Source organism: Photinus pyralis, unplaced genomic scaffold, assembly GCF_008802855.1.
Source record: "Photinus pyralis isolate 1611_PpyrPB1 unplaced genomic scaffold, Ppyr1.3 Ppyr1.4_LG5, whole genome shotgun sequence".
NCBI lineage: Eukaryota > Metazoa > Arthropoda > Insecta > Coleoptera > Lampyridae > Photinus > Photinus pyralis.
In genome coordinates, this window is record NW_022170596.1 from 4,761,700 (window position 1) to 4,780,747 (window position 19,048).

Sequence of the window (19,048 nt, forward strand, 5' to 3'; positions counted from 1 at the left end):
TACAATTTTGAACGGCGCGGGTCAAGGTATTAATAATAAACGTACGTCGTTTAATAGTGGAGATAATACAGGTGTGTTTATTTAGGGGTGATCCGCGAATTGCTTTTATCAAGGTAAACGCCAAATATTTCGAAGTGCGTCTATTGCGTATTTAGAATGATCACATATATTGAATTCCGAGGAAGGAAGAAAACAAAATATTCGGTTACCGTGGCAACGATATATCAAAAGGAAAATGGAACTTCAACTCTTCGGCCAACCGAATTATTAAGTAATATTTGGTGTATTTAAAATACAAAATAAGATCACATTATGTAATTGAAATACAAATGTATTTTAAATACTGTATTTCAATTACAATTATTTGAAATACTGCCCATTGCCCAACCCTGCCTGGGGGGTTTTATTTATATTAGCTTAACGCTAGCCAAGAGTCTAGAAAAGTCAGGAAAGGCCGAGTGTAAGGGACACCCTGTAGATATGTAGAATGTACAAAATCGCTACGTGACAGTTAGACGAGTGCGAATTACAATTTCCTTTGTATTTTTTACTTTATTGTGCACTGTATTATGTTCTCAATAAAAAGAGTTTCTATATTCAATAACTTCTGCGATGTAAAAAAATTTGGTCACTTCTTGGTTAACAGGATACCGAAGCCCTACGATTGACCGCAATGCCAAACAAATTCGTGTTATTAATAACGATGTGTCAATTTCGCTTTATAATTTTTAAACTTCAGTCTAGATGTATGAAAATTTGAACAAAATCCATATACGGATCTCCACGGTTGGTGGATAATTTTATACTATACAAACGAACATACGTACAGTCGAACAGACAATGCGATCTACATAAGTTAAAAAGCCATTATGCAAACATAACTGACGAGAGCGTATTTTCCTCCTAATAATATTAATGCTAAGAGCTGGAAAAAATACCGATAGGCACGAGATCCTTACCCCATTCTCTTTCAAATGAGCCGCCTATCATCGAAATCTATACAGTTTAATGAAAAATAGTGGAGCGTATACTAATACGTACAAATTTTGAAATGGACATTAGTTTTAATTTTATTCGAAGTGTCTACAAATAGAACTTTTTAGAAATGCTTTCGTAAATAGCATTGTGCATTGTCTACATTTGAAATTTCATTGACTACCTTCATGAATAAAACATACAGCATGTTTTAACAGTAATTTTGAAACCGGTATTAGTTTTAGTTTCATTCAAGGTGCCTACATATGATATTTCGTTTAACTACTTTTATAAATAACAAAAGTTGCCATTGCGCATGCGCAAAACCAAATTTTAAAACTGGTGTTAGATTTGCTTGTTATTCAAGTGCCTTTGTATTAAGTTTCATTTAAATGCTTCAGTAAATAAGGAAGTTGGCAATGTGCATGCGCAAAACCAAATTTTGCAACTGGTAGATTTGTCTTGCCTAATGCCTTCGTTTAAATGCCTTCATAAATAAGAAAGTTGGCATGCGCAAAACAACATTTTGAAAATGTCGTTAATTTTACTTATATTCGTAGTGTTTACATATAAACTTTCATTTAAATATCTTCATAAATAAAAAAGCTAGCATCGCACATGCGTTACACCAAATTTTTGACACTGCGCATACGCAAAACCAAAAAATATGGGTATGCACGGAATCCTTGGACCAAGCCCTTTCAAATGAGTCCTATATCGCCAAAATCGGTTCAGTGGTTTAGAAGCAGTACGAGAGACGGACGGACGGACGGACGGTCAAAGTGCAGCTAATAGCGATTTTTCACTTCGAGGAAAATATGTTAAGAAGGAGCCTCCAATCCAATTTAAATTTTAACGATTGATACCTCAAGTAACTCAATTTTTGGTTTAAATGCCTTCAATAGGTGTTTACAATTATCCGTTATTTTTTCATCCAAGCAATATCCCTTCTCGCGCATTATCGTTAGGAAGCGGCGTATCGGAGCGTTTTTATTTACCCCAATCTCGTTTATCAATCAATATCCGGACTATAATAAGCCATGTACAATTATCACATTAGTGCTAACTGGAGAATTGAGTTGCTATAATTATGGAAAGGAGTATCGTAATAATTTTTTTTCACCTAATTTTGGTGTTGCACGGTGAAGGTGAGTGGGAACTTTTTCAGGATTATCTACCTATCACAAATCTGTTTTATTTGAAGAAATGATGAACGACTTTCCACTGAATGTTGGAAAGGAAATTTCCGGAGTGCTCAATAAAGGTAGGTACGATACGTTTTTAAATCTGTCGAAATAAAATTGTACCTATTGCAGTAGAAGAAGCGACTCCTCTTGCGCCTATTTTTGATTTGTTCGGTAGAAGAAGCGGAGGTAAGTAACTTTTGTAAATGTATTTATTTATTTTTTCCACGTTCATTGCATGCATAAGTACTTCAGTCGAGTTGCGAAATGACCCAAAAACTCATTTGCGGTGTAGATAATGAACAATTAAATGTACCTAATGTATTTCATTGAACGTAACCTATTGTGGTTTCCAAACAACACGTGAAAGGTTTGTGCAGAGAGACCCAATTTACAGCACATACTATGATAAAAATGAGTTTGGAGCAGGATACCTAATATAATAATTAATAATAACAGATAGACAACATTCTTTCGTCTTGTACTTGTACCTACTCACCGATGACGTACCTAATTCATCTATACTTACTCGTATATCGAAGTCACGTTATTCTCTTTATTGATTGATGGTGGGTTCAATACTTCAAACGCGAATTGCGGGCGAAAGGGACGTCGGATGTGAGTACCGAAAAAGGGAATGGTAGGCTAAGATTTTACTAACGGTGGAGGCAAAACTGGCTAATAGACTACTGACCTGCCACACGAAAATTCGCTGAAGTCCCTTCGATCTCATACGAAGACTTTCATAATGTTTGTCAGCCATTTTTGAACCGAATTGCATGAATTTCAAACTGGGCATAGCCAGTTCCCTATGAAATCAAATGTAATGTCCATCTAATGTATTGTATTGTCAGGGCTTAAATCGTCCACGGTCTAGTGTTAGCATATTCAAATGATGTCTTTGTCCAAAAACAAGCCCCCTCCAGGGTGCGGGCCTCTGCTAGCAACTAGACGCTAACGAAGATGCCGCGAGCAGCGTCCATTGAAGCTAATGTGACGTTCTCAAGATGTCACCAATAAAAGAGATCTGTCATGAGAGAAGTCGGCCTCCAGGCTTTTTTTCATGGTAATTGCTTGAGGATGCTCTAATTTTGGCCGGAGAGATTATGGGTATGATGTTTACAATGTGTGAGTGATGTACTGATTCTACGATGTTCGCCATCCATTGCTTAGGTGAACGTCCGTTGCGCTGGGGAGGGGTTGGGACGGGGGGGGGGGGGAGTCATGGGCTCTAACGGGGCAGTCTGATGGGTTGCGTTAGGTTAATGTGCTTGTTATTTTGAACATATAACCTCTCTCTTGTATTGTAATTGGCTCTACGTGTTGCGGTATGCGCTAATGTCACGTTTACTCCACCATGCATTGTGGAAACATGAGAGTTCCAAATAAGTTTATCCGTTAGAAATGACGATTTAGGTAACACCACAGGATATTTCGTTTGGTACGGTAAGGACCTTTCCTGTAAACGGCCTCCTAATCTCATTATATCGTCTTCATCACGAAAGGGGCTTAGCGTTAAAACTCGAGAAGCGGGTTCAATTTTTTTACCTCTTCTTAGGTCAGCTATTTCACTTGAAAAATGCTGTCCTTGAGTTACCTTTATCCAATATTTTTCAGCCTCCTTTAACTCTTGAGCCCTCAAGCTTCCAGTTCTTTTGTTCTTTTTATTTCTTAGATTATGGAAATATCTTTTAACATAAGCGGTAACGCGAAAGATTTTTTCCAAACTACTGAATCTCTCAAGGTTGAAGATTGGTTCGTTATTCTGGATTACTTCTTCTCCTTGTACGAGCAAAACAGATGCTTCAGATCCTATCGCGATGTCTTCTTCAGGCCATTCTTCTGGTTTAAATTTCAGCCAATTAGGTCCACCAAACTTCCGATGCCATAAGACCTTTAGATGTTACACCCCTCGTTAGTAAATCTGCTGGATTCTCTGCCCCTGGACAATGGCGCCATACTCCAACTGAGTTCTTCTTAATTTCAGTTACACGACTGCGTACATACGGTTTCCACCTGTCAGCTTTGCCCATGATCCAATATGTCGTTATTTTCGAATCGGTCCGCAAAGTACAGGAGTGAAATTTCACGTCAATATTTTCAAGTATAAATTTCTGAAGTCGAGTTGCACAGACTGCCACGGTGAGTTCCACTTTTGGTCACGTTAAGCTCTTATCTCCCTTTTTGTCAATTGGAGCTACTCTACCCTTAGACATGATAAAGTTACATTCGACTTCGTTTTCGTTAACTACTCTGAGATACGCCACTGCTCCATACGCCTTTGGGCTTGCGTCCGCAAAAATGTGAAGTGAAACTTCTGAGTTTCTGTCTTCGAGTGCACATCTGGTAAACGAAAAATGTTTCAAAGCTTTCAATTCAAAACACCATCTTAACCATTCATTGGTGAGATTATCAGGTATGGTTGAATCCCAGTCGATCTTAAGTTTCCAAATTTCTTGGAGCAATATCTTTGCTCTTACCAAAAAGGGACTCATAAAGCCAAGTGGATCATAAATTTTCGATACTATTTGTAGCACCCCACGTTTCGTTATAGATTTATTATCGATTTCATTTAAAACTGAAGTTATATCTACTGCTAATTCGTCATCGTTATGGTACCATAAAATTCCAAGTACTTTCTTGGCATTAACGGTTTCCTCGCAATTCATCAATTTTCTGAGCGAAACGTCATTGCTGTTCCACTTACGTAAATTCATATTAGCCTTAGCTAAAATTTCTTTGGACTCATGGTAAATACGTTCGGCTTGAGTTACGTTATCAACTGCTACTACCAAGTCATCCACATAGAATGAAGACCTCAGAATTTCGCAAGTGTCTGCTAGATTTTCCGGCTGCGATTGTAAAAGTTTCTTAAGTGTAACCGCCAGCAAGAAGGGACTGCACTTAATCCCAAACGTTACACGTTTCATTCGATATTTTGATATTCGTGGAAGATTATTGACGTCATCAATAGGAACGCTATACCACAAAAAACTGTGAGAATTACGATCGCGTTCTGCAACTCGTCCGACACGAAAGTTCATTAAAATTCTTAAAAGAAACGGCACTAAATTTTCGCCTTGCAAAAGTACATCATTTAAACGAAGGCATAACAGCGGCATGCGCCGACGCGTCAAACACGATCCTTAATCTTGAAGTGTCTTTGTCCTTTCGATATACCGCCCGGTGCGGCATAAAATAAGTTCGAATGTCATTTGTCACTTCCGGTAAAAGTTTGGCACAATCATTGTTCATGTATTCACGCATCGCACAATCGTATTCCCGAAGTTTGCCGCGTTCGTGGTGTTTGCGCGTTAATGACTTTAGCCTATTGAAGGCACCGTTAAAATTAGAGTCAACCCGTACGTTTGGCTCTATCCAAGGCATGGCAACACAATATCTATCGTTTTCAAAAGTTATATTCTCATCTAAAAAGTGTTTAGTATGAGATTTGTCCGTCACGTTATCATTGTTTATCCCGATTGTTTCAAGAGTCCAAAAGTTTTCTAACCCGTTACCAACAGTCTCACAATCGAGCTCGCACTGTACGTGTAAAATGTTCGCCACGTTAATCCCGACCGAAAACGCGTATTCGTTAAAATGTCCGCTGCCTACACCGTGAATTGTCCAACCAAATTTGGTTTCGATCGCCATCAAGTCTTCAGTGATTTTCTTCGTGTTACTGGTCACTATCTTCCAATAAAAATCAGAACCAATTAAAAGCGATATTCCATGATGAACGTTAACGTTAGAGTCGCACAAATCCGCTAATCGATAATTTATCCTGAACTCATGTATCAATGGTTCTTTTAATGACGGTGCGCTCAATGAATCAAAGCAAATTTCGGGCACTTCAATCGCGTTGATAGTCACCTCATCGTTAATATATATACCTACTCGCTTTTCAACGTTAATGATACTTTTCGACATAAGCGAGCCGGAGCCCTTTCAGATTTTCCAAAAGGCATTATCGATATTTTGTGTGTCCCTATAACAGGTAAGTTATGCTTTCGTGACACACATTCTTTGATAAAAGTTAAATGGCTACCTCCATCTATAACCATACGTAAAAAACTCTTAGGTACGCCACTGTTCGTTATTATTTGTGCACAAGCGGTTTGTAAATAAATTATTTTGCCTAAGCACCCGTTCGCTAACAAATTTGTCGACTCAAATTTACTACTTGATGCGTCTTTTTTCGCGGATACAGTTACAACAGTTGCAGATTTCTTCTGATACTCTGGATCACACATAGACGTTGCATGTTTCGCTTTACACTTTGCGCAAGACACATTACTCGACAAAACCTTGAATTGTGATTCGACTTGGTGCATCGGAAACAGCGCCCTTTAGATTTTAAAATCTCTTTCTTTTGCGCCAGCGTTATTTTGCTATCACAATCCATCGCGCCATGATCGTTAGAGTTGCAAAACAAGCACTGTTCTTTTACAGATGTAAGCAGACCTGCTGCTGTGCACGTTTTATCACTAGATTTCTGAAATCTATTTTTGTGAGCTGAATTTTTCTCGTTACTTTTAGGCTCATCTTCCAAAACTTTAGCCTGTTCAATTGATTCCACTTCTAACTTAATAAAGTTTAAAAGTTGAGAAATTTGATGTTCATATAAGATTTCTTTAGAACTTATGACACTTCCAGCAACAGACTCGTCATCATCATTATCGTTAGTTGTGACCTGTCGTTTGAGGAATTCAGTTCTCATATAGTAAAGGGTAGTGCTTTTAATAAAATAGATTTCACCATCATCCCATAATTTTTTGGAGACACTCCCAGCGTCTGCAGAGATCGCGTTATTTTTGAAGCTGTATTGTATAATTTTCTCAATGAAACATCATTTGTGGTTTTGACTGGAGTTAAAGCTAACAGCTGTTGAGTGTAGTTATCGGCAATTTTTTCGTTATTTCCGTACTGCTCCTTTAAAAGCTCAACTGCATCTTTATAGCTTGAACTACTGGATGTTAAACCTTGAACGGTTATTGAAGCATTTCCAGTTAAAACAGACTTTAAATATGTAAACTTAGAAGATTCCCCTAGATCATTATTATTGTGAACAGCAGTCTCGAACTGCTCCCAAAAGGCAGGCCACAGTTTATAATCACCGTTAAATTTTATTAATTCTAATTTGGGTAATCTCACCGCCCTTTTGGTTTCTGCTCTTGTAGAAGCTGCTCTGGCTGCACGTCCTTCGGCTGTAATGGACCCCACGTCTTCTTCGACGTCGGCGACGCTGGCTGCATATTTTCCACCCGCGCCTGATAGTTCGAATTCCAACCTGGCAATCGCTGCAACCGCCTTATCTTCGTATTCGATAATTTTCTCGCACTCTGATTCAATCTTATCGACGGGTATCTCACTTGCTACTTCAATATTTACGCGCTTTAACGAGTCGTTCACCGATTTCAGTCTGTTAATTAAAACAATAGCTTCCTTGTGGTCAACCGACGCATTATCATCAGACATTTCGTTAGCCCGATCCACAAGTTTCGTTAGCTGTGTCCGATACGTTTTCTTTAGCGCTTGATTCATGATATGCTTCCGTTAATGCACTATTTTGACACACAGTTCACGTTATGACGTTAATCAAATTTTACACTTTTACTGTCAATACCGGCACGTCCGTTATAAACCGAATTGTCCGTTATTAAAGTTCCACGATTCACTTTCCTCTTTCCCGGGTTTCGGCACCATGAAAAAAAGCATCGACAATTGGTAAAACACGGTATTTAATAGTGCTTTATTTATCAATGAATTAAACGATTCACAAACAAATACGTAGGTACAATACGTTACTACGCTAATGTCAATATTTTTTCCTATTTTTTCCCGCCTGCTGCTTTTTTGCTACCCTTGATTATTCACGGGATTTTCCACAAAATTGAATAAACAACCTGGATATTAATCTCAAATGAAAGGCACCTACACCTATGGAAAATTCTACTTTAACTACTTACGTATAATAAACTATATTATGCCCTAAATTAGATTAACAACCCCTAACACGTAATAAATCTGACCCGGACGTCAAAATTAATTAAGCTAAGAGAATTTTCCAACTCGCAATTGAATTCCTATATAAGTGTAATTGAAGCGGCATGCTCTTCTACGTATGTACATTAGACAACTACGTATGTGACAGCCCTAACCAATAAACAAAACTACCTACCCCTAAATGCGGCCCTTAGCTCAACTGTTAACTTATTTATTATGAACCTTGCGCAATGCTTCCCTTGCCAATTCAAATTTATAAAGCAAACACCATAATAAATCGACAAGCATGTAATGCAAAACAAGTACCCTACAACCTATTCTATCCCTACTCAATTCACTATACAATGTCGTTAATTTATTTTCGTTTAGGAGTTGTACCATCGACACCGGTTAGATTTGGAGGTCTTATACCTAGAGGAAAAAGTAAGTGTATAATACAGTTGGAAAAACATATCATACAAATTTTGTAGAAACAACTGCAATTCCACTGAATCCTACAGACACTACGCCTTCGATTATGCTTACTTCATCGGCAACAGAAGCAGGTAAAGTTGCATTTGATAAAATTGCAATTATCGTTTACTTGGTTTTATTATTAGAGGAGACAACTAGAGCAGGTATTCGAGGTGGTGGGCTAATTCGTCGAACGAAAGGTAAGTGCCACTACACATTGAAATAATGATTTTAAACCAAGGTATTATTAACAGCAACAACTACCACAACAGCAATTACACCTACTGTATCAATGACGGAAGCATCAGGTAATGATCTACGAATAGTAAATTTAGGTAGCTTAGCACTTAGCAGTATATTTTCGATCACACTTTTAAGCCTACCATACACGCAACCAAAGAGTACCTATACTCTTTGACGCGACTCTACACCTAACAGGTATACCTGTCAGATATCCGGTTGTGTGTATGGAGGGATTGAAGGGGGCGCTTTGCCACAGGTGTAACGTACATGATCCCCATTATGCTTCTACAAATCTACAGGTAGGTACACTTGCAGGTTGTGTGACACGTACATTCCGGTGCGCTTCACGCCTATACAGGCAACCTGAACAGGTAAGAAGGGATACGTACGTTACCTACCCTAGTGGTGGGCTTTAGACAGAGTCGATCGAAACGAGGTCCTTATGAATGAATACTCCCAAATTAATGTATTATAATCATGTGACACATTTATGAAATGTTCCTTTTGTAATTAGAGGATGAAACACCTAAAGCCAGTCTGCGAGGTGGAGGTCTAGTTCGTAGAACGAAACGTAAGACGATTCTTACCGTAAATATTAGAATCAATATTTATGTGTATGTATTGTTTACAGTAACTACCACCACAACAACAGTGGGGCCTATTGTAACTACCGAGGAATTAGGGAACGACGGTAAAGCTATTCTGTTCTATTTTGATAAAAAGAAAGATATGGTCTCCTTTTGCTACAATGAGATGTCGTTGTTCTCGTTGAAAAAAAAAGGGATAGTTTCCACGTGATGTCAATCGTAAGATAAATGGCAATGTTTTCATCAGGAATAAAGATCACATGGTGTTCGCTCCACTGGGGTTTCGATCCCGATAAGGATAAATTCTGGACTGACTGATTTTCAGTTAAAAAAATAATTTTATTTTTCTACATAATCTCTCTTGACTCCCTTGAAGGTGTAACGGTTAATTACCATATTTGAACCAATTTTTATTACTTCTACGGCGCTAATACATTTACACACTTACATGGAAAGAGGTCCTTAAACAAAACCTCAATATGATAAACAGTAGTTAATCAAACTAATTCAAAATTAAACCTTCCCAGTTAAGTTTTGTTAAAAGCCCTGTTGGCTAGTTTTTTAATTTTTTACACGTGCCCGTAATACCTGCAAGTGCCTTTCTTTTAAATTTAAATTGCTTAAAACCAATAAAATGATCTATTTCACAACTAACTGAAATTGTTAATAATGATAGATCACTAGAAAGGAAAGAAAAACTTGCGAAGTTTATTTAGATATATTAATTACCCCGCACGCAGACGGTCGAGAATTAAAAAAAGAAATCTTAAATTAATTTAAGTTTTTTTAAATAATCCAAATAACCTGATTGTACGTTTGCGATATTAGACGCACTTAACTCACACACAAACGCTGTCGACAGCCAAAACTGGCTTGATGAATAAAATGACAAAATCGGTGGCTGTTCGGACGATAGAAACTTTTAACTTTTAATAAGAAGAGAGTCTTAACCAAAGACCTGCGTATTCAACTAAACAAATGAGACTGCCCGAAAATTTAGCGTAAAAAAATGTATACGCTCTTCAAGTTTCGTTTTTTACTTTCAGTTCAGTATTTAAGGAAACACTAGTTCTACCATATTATAATCTCCTTTAAGAATTTTCAAATAAATATGTTTGAATAAACTCCATCCAATATTTTGTATTTCCGCGACTACACGTGTGTTACTCTGCTGTAGAAGAGATGCGAAGGTCTTCTCACAAACGTCCCCATTTCTCCACGCGCAACACTGCGAAACACCAGTATTTCTTATCAACGAAAAACACGTGGGTTAATTAAATTTTGCCTAACGATACATCTCATTATGGCAAACGACCAGATATAACCTTATTTTTAATCTAAATTGAATAATTTAGTAAAGGAAATGGAATAAAATTAAAACAAAAAATTACGCAAATTTCTAAGCGGAAAAACAAACACTGAGATACATATTCAAATAAAATAAACCAACTTTGCCTTTATTCGTAATTCTTACATAGAGGATGTCCCGTCATTATTTCTGGTGTTTAGGATGAAATCACGTCTACATGACTTTGTTTACAAAACATTATGCATAAAATTTTGCTAACAATTCAATGGTAATGTATAGACTTAAAGGTAATAAACATGTATACGTTCACATATAAAAGAATGATAACACACTAAGGCTATATATTGGGATTGTATTGTAACATGCAGAACAAAACAAAGTAAAACCGCATGGTACCTTTATCAGGAGCAGAATATTGGTTAATTAACAAATCTGAAAGATGTTGTCTTTATTTCCTTCACTCTACGAAAAATTCAATGTGTTTGCATTTCTACGATTTACACCAAAATATGAAACAAGATAATTGAGTTGAGAATTGAGAAAAATCACTAAATTTCGTACACTTTTGTAAATAAAATTCAATACGCTAAATGTCCTAGCAAAAATTTGAAAGTTATTAATTTTAAAGTGCCCAAATTTCATTAAAATTAAAGTGAGCGAACGCGACATTTTATTCCGATTAGTAGTCGATAAATATATGATACATTTTAGGATTTTTCGGAACTCTAAGAGATGACATTGGAACACCCTGTATACTTATTTTGAGTTACATTTATTAATTACCTTCAATATTCTTTTCTAAAATAGAGGATGGAACTACTCAGTCCGGTATACGAGGAGGAGGATTAGTTCGTCGAACAAAACGTAAGTGAATTCATCATTTTTCCCATATTTATATTTTATGCTTATCCCTCGTATATACAACTCGAGGTGACTTGAAAGTTAAACTTCGGAAGCTCCCTTGCGATCAATTTTGCTAATATTACTCCATTTGGTGCTGTAGAATTGAAAAGTACCTCAAAAATAAACGTGTTCCTAAGAATGCAGCAAATGATTTATTAACGAGCTCCTAGCGAGTTTATAATTTTGTAGTGTCTGTCCGTCCGTCCGTCCGTTAGCACGATAACTCATAAACGAATAGACCGATTACGATGAAATTTTGCAGGTGGATTCTTTATCAAATTTGTAGATCGGAGTTCGTGAATTGGCAATGTCACCCAAAAAATAAAATAGGCCCTTTTGACATCTCCGTTAGTTATGAACCGAATTGCATGAAATTCAATATGCGCATAGCTTTAGCCATAAAAAACACAATTCCAAAAGTTGAGCCTAATCGATCAACATTCACAATGCCCTTTGCGCATCTCGACCATTTACAGACCGAATTGCAAACTTTCTTATTTATGAAGGCATTTAAATGAAATTTGATACATAGCCACTTGGAATAAAAGCAAATTTAACGCCAGTTTCAAAATTTGGTTCTGCGCATGCGCAGCGCAGTTCCAATTTTCTTATTTATGGGGGGATTTAAATGAAATTTGATAGATAGCCACTTGAAATAAAAGCAAATTTAACGCCAGTTTCGAAATTTGGTTTTGCGCATGCGCAGTGCCATCTTTCTTATTTATGGAGGGATTTAAATGAAATTTCATACATATAAACTTTAAATAAAAGCAAAACTGACATCAGGTTTAAAATTTGGTTTTGCACATGCTATAGCCATACCCAGGAGCTCGTTTGCTATATTTGTTTAATTTATTATGCATCAAGAGAGAGTTGCGTCGTTTTCTCAACAAAATCAACGATAATAACGGTTTTGTCAACTTTTGATCCAAATACGCCTGATCAGACCAATGCATTAAATTATGAATGCAAGTGATCAAGACATACATTTTGCTTCCTATTTTTGTTCTAGCATTAAAACCTAATCAGTATCTGCTTTTTTTACAGCAACTACTACCACAACAACAGTTGCTCCTACTACATCAGTTGGTGACACAGGTAAACTTTTGCCGAAACATTTTTTGAAATGTAAATACACCCGTGGAATGCTTTCTGCATTATAGTACAAGATCTCACATAAGGTCAACCTTCGGTCATCTGTTTACCGAGTGAAATATATTTTTTAGCAATCAGACATTAAGGGTACATAGTTTTAATTTTGTCTTTTAGGCAACCATTTGCAATGTGTCTGTTTACATATTAAGATAACTAAAAGAAGTATTTCACTCGCTAAACAAATGGGCGAAGGTTGGCCTTACCTGCGATTTTATACTATTAGTTTTTACTGTAAACTAGAGCAAGTAACAACGGAGACAGCGCAATGGGGTGGGGGACTAATTCGAAGAACAAAACGTGAGTTTGTTGTTCCGGATGAATGATCTCCACTACATTATTTTATAGGACCAACAACAGTATCAACTCCAACTCAACCTGCAACCGTTCAGGGTAACTATTCAAAAACTATAAAAATTAGGCACTTTCACATTTTCTGGACCAGAGCAATAAAAAAAATGAAAGTGGACACACATTTAGACACCAGTGCGGATTTCGCACTAAACACAATTTAATTTGCTAATATAGCAAACAAACAGCTTCTAGAACATTCTCGAAGGTCATATTCACAGAAAGAATTAGTCACATCCGCTTTTATACCGTATCTCTGATGGCGCTTTGATAACGTTCTAGAAAATTCTCTACGGTACATTTATACCAAGAGTAACACGTATCCAACTGGGACCCTTTCGGTGACTCCCTGAAAGGTTAAGAGATGCAACGTATTTTCAAAGCCCATCAAGTTGCTTAAAATTTTCCAAAACGTCAACCATTTAATAAACCTTTCTGACTCTTAAATAATGGTGTCACCGTACCTGCATTTTAATAAAGACCATCTACACTGCTTATCACTGTATATTATTGTTAATTAGAGCAACTGACAACGGAGACAGCGCGTTGGGGCGGGGGACTAATTCGAAGAACGAAACGTGAGTTTGTTGCACTGGATCAATTATCTCCACTGGGTATATTATTTTATAGGACCGACAACAACGGCAAGTCCAATTAAACCTGCACCAATTCCTGGTAATTATTCAAATGTTTCCTAACCGTTGGGCTAGAAGGAAAAGCAAAAAAAAACTATAACTTGCATTGCATTCCCTAAATGTTTCAGGGCCGCCTCTAACACCGCCACCAACAGGTTTAGCGGCAGACATAGGAAATCACACCTGTAAGGAGTCACATGGTGAAACAGTTTACCGCAAACATTCCTACCATTTTAGTTAGCAAAGATGGAGTTAAATTCGAAAGATGGAGTTTGGCCGGAACACTCGATACCATTGTAACCATACCGAAGGTCGCTATTAAAGCAGACATCCCAACGATCTTATCCATCGAAGAAATCGATGTGGTAGCTACAGGCGTAACAGTTTCAGACGAAATTAAATACGACGTCTTTTTGGACAAAGATGGAAGAACCACGATTAAACTCGCGATACCGAAGGGTGTAGCTCCAAGCCGAGTGGAAATCAAAAAGGGCGATGGTAAATAGTTGCAATGAAAATATTCCAATGCACGTACAGTCTTGTTTGTTTCAGACGACATCACTATAAACGTAGCAACAACACTAGACGGGCTTTTTTCTGAAGGTTAGACACTATTATTCTATTTGACTGTATTTCAAAACCAGATTATAGCAACTGGCCCTTCATCTTCAATGAAATTTGAATCATCAGAGCTCAATGCCGAACATATCACTACCATTACCTTACCTTTCGGTTTCAAGACGGCGACAAAGGGAATAACCTATACGATCGATGGCATACAAGATGTCGACCTAATACCATCAAATACTATTGGTAGAACACTTCACTAACCAATTAATTAGTTTTATCATAATCTTCTTTCAGTTAATCTTGGCGATCTGTCTCCTTCCAAAGGTTGTACAACTGTACTTAGGTTGAAATCGTTGTAATGCCGTGTTATAGGTGCGACTGAAACTGGAGTAAACTACGAAGTACTTGAGGATGATAATAAAAAAATTGTAGTCAAAATTATGGTACCTTCAAAAAAACCACCAGTTGCACAAGGTATGTGACTTGATTCCCATCTTTGCTGTTTCAACTTTTATAGGTTTCGCCATAAATTCAAAACCGGTCGTTTAAAGTTTTTGTTAACAAACGCTAGCACTCAAAATAAAATTACAATAAAAAAAAACAAAATGCTGCTTCTATGGACAACCATCAATAATTCTTCGATTTATCGGAGTTCTCAAGTATTGCTGCATTTATTTAATTGGGAAGCGCGGTTTTTTTAACATTGTTGTACACCCTTACAATTTAACTATCAATATTTTCATACTACACAGTTGTTCACGATCACTGTTTAATTGGTACTTTATTAGCGGTACACGGTTACCATCAACATTTTAATGTTGCGAACCGTCTTGCAGAGCCGCGTTATCCACCCCCCGGGCGACTTAAACACGTCCCTCATAACGTAGCATCTTTCAACTTAATATAATCTCATGATAAAAAACGCTAAAGTTACAATGTGGTCTTTTGTACGTATAAAATTTCCTTGTTCCAATGTAGTGAGTAAAAAATCATTCATTTTAAATCTTAATTTAGGCTACCAGGCGAAAATTCATTTTTACCATTCATTTGTTCATAAAACTATGTTTGATCTCTACTTAATTTAAAGGTCTACAGTAAAACCATATTCTAAAAGCCTCTAATTTTGAAAATAATGAAATTGAAATGTGTAGGTGAATCCGAGACAACTCCAAGAACTCCTACCGGTATAGGAAGTACAACATGTGAGTAAAGATAACAAAGAAATAGATAACAAAGAGGACTTTCATTCGTTTAGACAACAAGGATGGGGTGAAATTTGAACGCAGCAATGTCAATAATCAACTTGACACCATTGTAACTATACCGTACACGCAACTCAAGGGGAATATTCCTCACACACTACGTATTGAAGAAATCAGTGTGGCTAACTTTGGTGGTAAGTTCAAGAAAATTTCATTTAATTCATCAGTCCATAATCGCAGATGTAACGCAGTATGACGTTTTGTTGGACAAGGAAGGGCGGTCCACTATCAAATTCACTGTCCCTAAAGGAAAATCTCCAACTGTGGTGACCATAAAGAAAAACGGAAGTAAGTTACACTAGTAGTCCATCACTTGTAAATTTGCTCTCTATTTCAGATGAAATTGTTGCCACTTCCTCTACCAATATTGACCCTTCAACCGTAGCAGTAGGTACGTAAGTTATGACTAAGTACTGTACGAGTGGATAGTGAACCTATTTCAGAGGCTTCAACCGGCTTCAAACTTGAAATGAATGAAAAAGACGATGCGTACTTTACAACAGTTACGCTACCGTTTACCCCGGTCGATGATTCAAGTGTGCTGGCTTTTGTTCTTGAAGGAGTCAAAAATGTGGATAACATACAATCTGGAACAACAGGTAAAATGGTACTCTCTGCGGTATTGCGTACTAAATCGTTGTCATTGTAGTGGTCCTTGACGATCTGTCTATATCCAAAGGTTGTACTTTTTTGTTGTACTTGTGGTAAAAGTGTTACCAGGACATATTTTGTAGGTGTTACATCCGGTTTAGACTACGAAATTGCTTCCGATGGTTCTAACAAACGAGTTATTACAATTAAAGTGCCTTCTGAGAAAATTACAACGCAGTCAGCGAGTAAAGGTATTGCATTTGTTTTTATTTTTAAAAGAGCTATATGGTATGTGGTTTCCGAACATGTGACTATTCCTAAGTCACCTCTAGCTTTCGGTAACTTTTAAATTAACACCTTCTCATATATGAGTTTTACAAGACAGAGTTACGAGATTTTTAAATAAAACGTTTTATTTCGGAGAAATCTTCATCAACATTTTTTTATGCGGATAAGAACAGACGCGAATCGTTAATCTGCATTGAGGTCGTTTCGGTTTTTCTGGTTGCTACGATTTACAGATAAGAACTGTAAATTGCGATTGGTAGCTAGAGAACGCACGGAGAGTATTGAGTGTGTGCGAGCACTGGCGGAATACCTATTTCGTTTCGGGGGTTTTGAGCAAAAATACATCCAGAAGTGCGACCGCGAGAGGCCTCAAATTGTTATTTTTTATCAGCAAAGAAAAAGTTCGTTCTAACAGAGCCGTGGGGATTACGGGTTGAGCCGCGACAGACCTCAACTCGAGGTTTCTTTGAAGAAATTTAGAAGAGGGGGTGGAGGGGCTCAGAAATGGATCCAAATAACTTCATGCTCTGACGTAGAGCACGTTGTAACTCGAATACGGTAAAGGCCAATTAGGTACCTACGTGGGGGTGTGCCGAAGCAATTATTGGCATTTGAAAAAAAACAAAACATAATGCGTTCATATGCACACTTTACTATTTAACTTTTGCCGTATCTACTAACGTAGTCAACTGGAACTCCTGCTTTCACCTACTATTATATTCAAAGGTTTAATAACAACTGTAGATTATATATTATGTTCAGGTGAATCCATAACAACTCCAACTCCTGTGGGTTTCCGCACTTATAGTTTTATAGATGACAAAAATGGGGTGAAATTTGACCGAAACAATGTAAATAATCAACTTGAGACCATTGTAACTATACCATACGAAAAACTGAAGGTGAATATTCCGCATTCACTACGTATAGAAGAAGGCAGTGTGGCTAACTTTGGTGGTAAGTTCAAGAAGATTTAATTCAGTTCATCACTCAATAATCGCAGAAGCAAAGCCGTATGACGTTTTGTTAGACAAGGAAGGGCAATCCACTATCAAAATCACTGTCCCTAAAGGAAAATCTCCAACTGTGGTGACCATCAAGAAAGACGGAAGTGAGTTAGACTACTAGTCCCACAATTTGTACATTCGCTCTCTATTGCAGAAAACATTATTGCCACTTCCTCTACCGACATTGACCCTTCAACTGTAGCAGTTCGTAAGTTATAACTATAGTACTGTACCAGTTGAGAGAGTGAACCTATTGCAGAGGCTTCAAGCGGCTTCAAACTTGAACCGAATAAAAAAAACGATGCGTACGTTGCAAAAGTTACGTTACCGTTTTCTCCGACCGATGAATCAAGTGAGCTGGCTTTTGTTCTTGAAGGGGTCAAAGATGTGGATAACATACTACCTGGAACAACAGGTAAATTTCCACACTTGCGGAATTGCGCACTGCATCTTTCTTATTGTAGTGGCCATTGACGACCTGTCTACATCCAAAGGTTGTACTTTTTTGTTGTACTTGTTCCGAAATGGGTTACCAATCCATATTTTGTAGGTGTTACATCCGGTTTAGAGTACGAAATTGCGTCAGATGGTTCTAACAAGCCAGTTATAACAATCAAAGCACCTTCTGAGATGATGGAGAAAACTACAACGCAGTCACCGGATAAAGGTATTTTCACTATTTTTAGCGCATTTTCCAACTCGTGTTGAAAGGCGTTATTATGGTCACTTTCTCCGTCCACCCGTCCCTGCGAGACATTAACTACTCCTACAGTGTTTTCAAGATATTTACTTCGGTTTTTAGCGCATTTCCACAAAAATTTAAAAAAATGCGCTATTGTGGGCAATTTGTCTGTCCGTCCGTCCGTCCGTCCGTCCGTTCGCTCGTTCGTTGAGACGCTACTAGTTCTTTATATCTTAAGAGCTATTGTTCTAGTTTTTTCGCTATTTCGTTTGTTGTGGTGTCGAGGCTTGCAGCAAGAAAGGAATTTTTTCTGCGTTTATTGCTAAAAAAGTTATTGTAAAAAAATCAAAAAACCATTTTTTACATGTTCCGTAATTTTACACTTTTGCCGTTTCTTAACGATCCTAGAGATCGTTTATAAATTTTGTATTGCTGTCTGTCGTCTGTCTGTTGGTCTGTCCGTCTGTTCCTTTGTCTGTCTGTCCCACTATCTGTCCGTGTGAACGATAACTTTGTTTAGAAATGTCCGATCGCTTTGGCATCTCCTTTGGTTATGAACTGAATTGCATGAAATTCAATATGGGCATATAATAATAATATATATAATATAATAATAATACGCAATGCCAAAAGTTGAGTCGAATCGATTCAAAATTCACAGTGCCCTTTTCGCATCTCGACCATTTATAAACCGAATTGCAAACTTTTTTATTTATAAAAGTATTTCAATGAAATTTAATACATAGCCACTTGGAATAAATGAAAATCTAACGCCAGTTTCAAAATTTGATTTTGCGCATGTGCAGTGCCAACTTTTTTATATATGGAAGTATTTAAATGAAATTTAATA

At 37.3% G+C, this 19,048-nt stretch overlaps 2 protein-coding genes across 2 annotated transcripts; both read left to right on the top strand.

Moving 5' to 3' along the window:
- The first annotated feature begins 2,054 nt into the window (after positions 1-2,054).
- On the top strand, positions 2,055-14,917 carry LOC116172768 (cell wall protein DAN4-like). The gene is made up of 20 exons (XM_031490033.1): positions 2,055-2,123; positions 2,180-2,239; positions 2,292-2,348; positions 8,535-8,588; positions 8,636-8,710; positions 8,765-8,818; positions 8,873-8,926; positions 9,376-9,432; positions 9,493-9,552; positions 11,565-11,621; positions 12,708-12,758; positions 13,056-13,112; positions 13,161-13,205; positions 13,927-13,983; positions 14,036-14,296; positions 14,351-14,401; positions 14,450-14,611; positions 14,663-14,692; positions 14,741-14,842; positions 14,886-14,917. Exons 1-20 carry the CDS (start codon positions 2,066-2,068, stop codon positions 14,915-14,917), a joined length of 1,434 nt encoding a protein of 477 aa, XP_031345893.1. The 5' UTR covers positions 2,055-2,065.
- A 1,182-nt stretch (positions 14,918-16,099) lies between these two features.
- Positions 16,100-18,224, top strand: LOC116172771. Its single transcript, XM_031490036.1, has 9 exons — positions 16,100-16,229; positions 16,280-16,309; positions 16,365-16,472; positions 17,272-17,466; positions 17,513-17,620; positions 17,671-17,724; positions 17,776-17,931; positions 17,981-18,010; positions 18,067-18,224. Exons 1-9 carry the CDS (start codon positions 16,100-16,102, stop codon positions 18,222-18,224), a joined length of 969 nt encoding a protein of 322 aa, XP_031345896.1.
- Positions 18,225-19,048: the final 824 nt, after the last annotated feature.

Excerpts from the sequence above, each read along its gene's own strand:
- LOC116172771 (XM_031490036.1), top strand. The coding sequence starts at position 16,100 with ATGAATGAAAAAGACGATGCGTACTTTACAACAGTTACGCTACCGTTT. Across the intron at positions 16,310-16,364 it reads CGATCTGTCTATATCCAAAG|GTGTTACATCCGGTTTAGAC; the intron begins GTTGTACTTTTT and ends CATATTTTGTAG. Across the intron at positions 16,473-17,271 it reads AACGCAGTCAGCGAGTAAAG|GTGAATCCATAACAACTCCA; the intron begins GTATTGCATTTG and ends TATTATGTTCAG.
- LOC116172768 (XM_031490033.1), top strand. The coding sequence starts at position 2,066 with ATGGAAAGGAGTATCGTAATAATTTTTTTTCACCTAATTTTGGTGTTG. Across the intron at positions 2,240-2,291 it reads TTCCGGAGTGCTCAATAAAG|TAGAAGAAGCGACTCCTCTT; the intron begins GTAGGTACGATA and ends TACCTATTGCAG. Across the intron at positions 2,349-8,534 it reads GTTCGGTAGAAGAAGCGGAG|GAGTTGTACCATCGACACCG; the intron begins GTAAGTAACTTT and ends ATTTTCGTTTAG.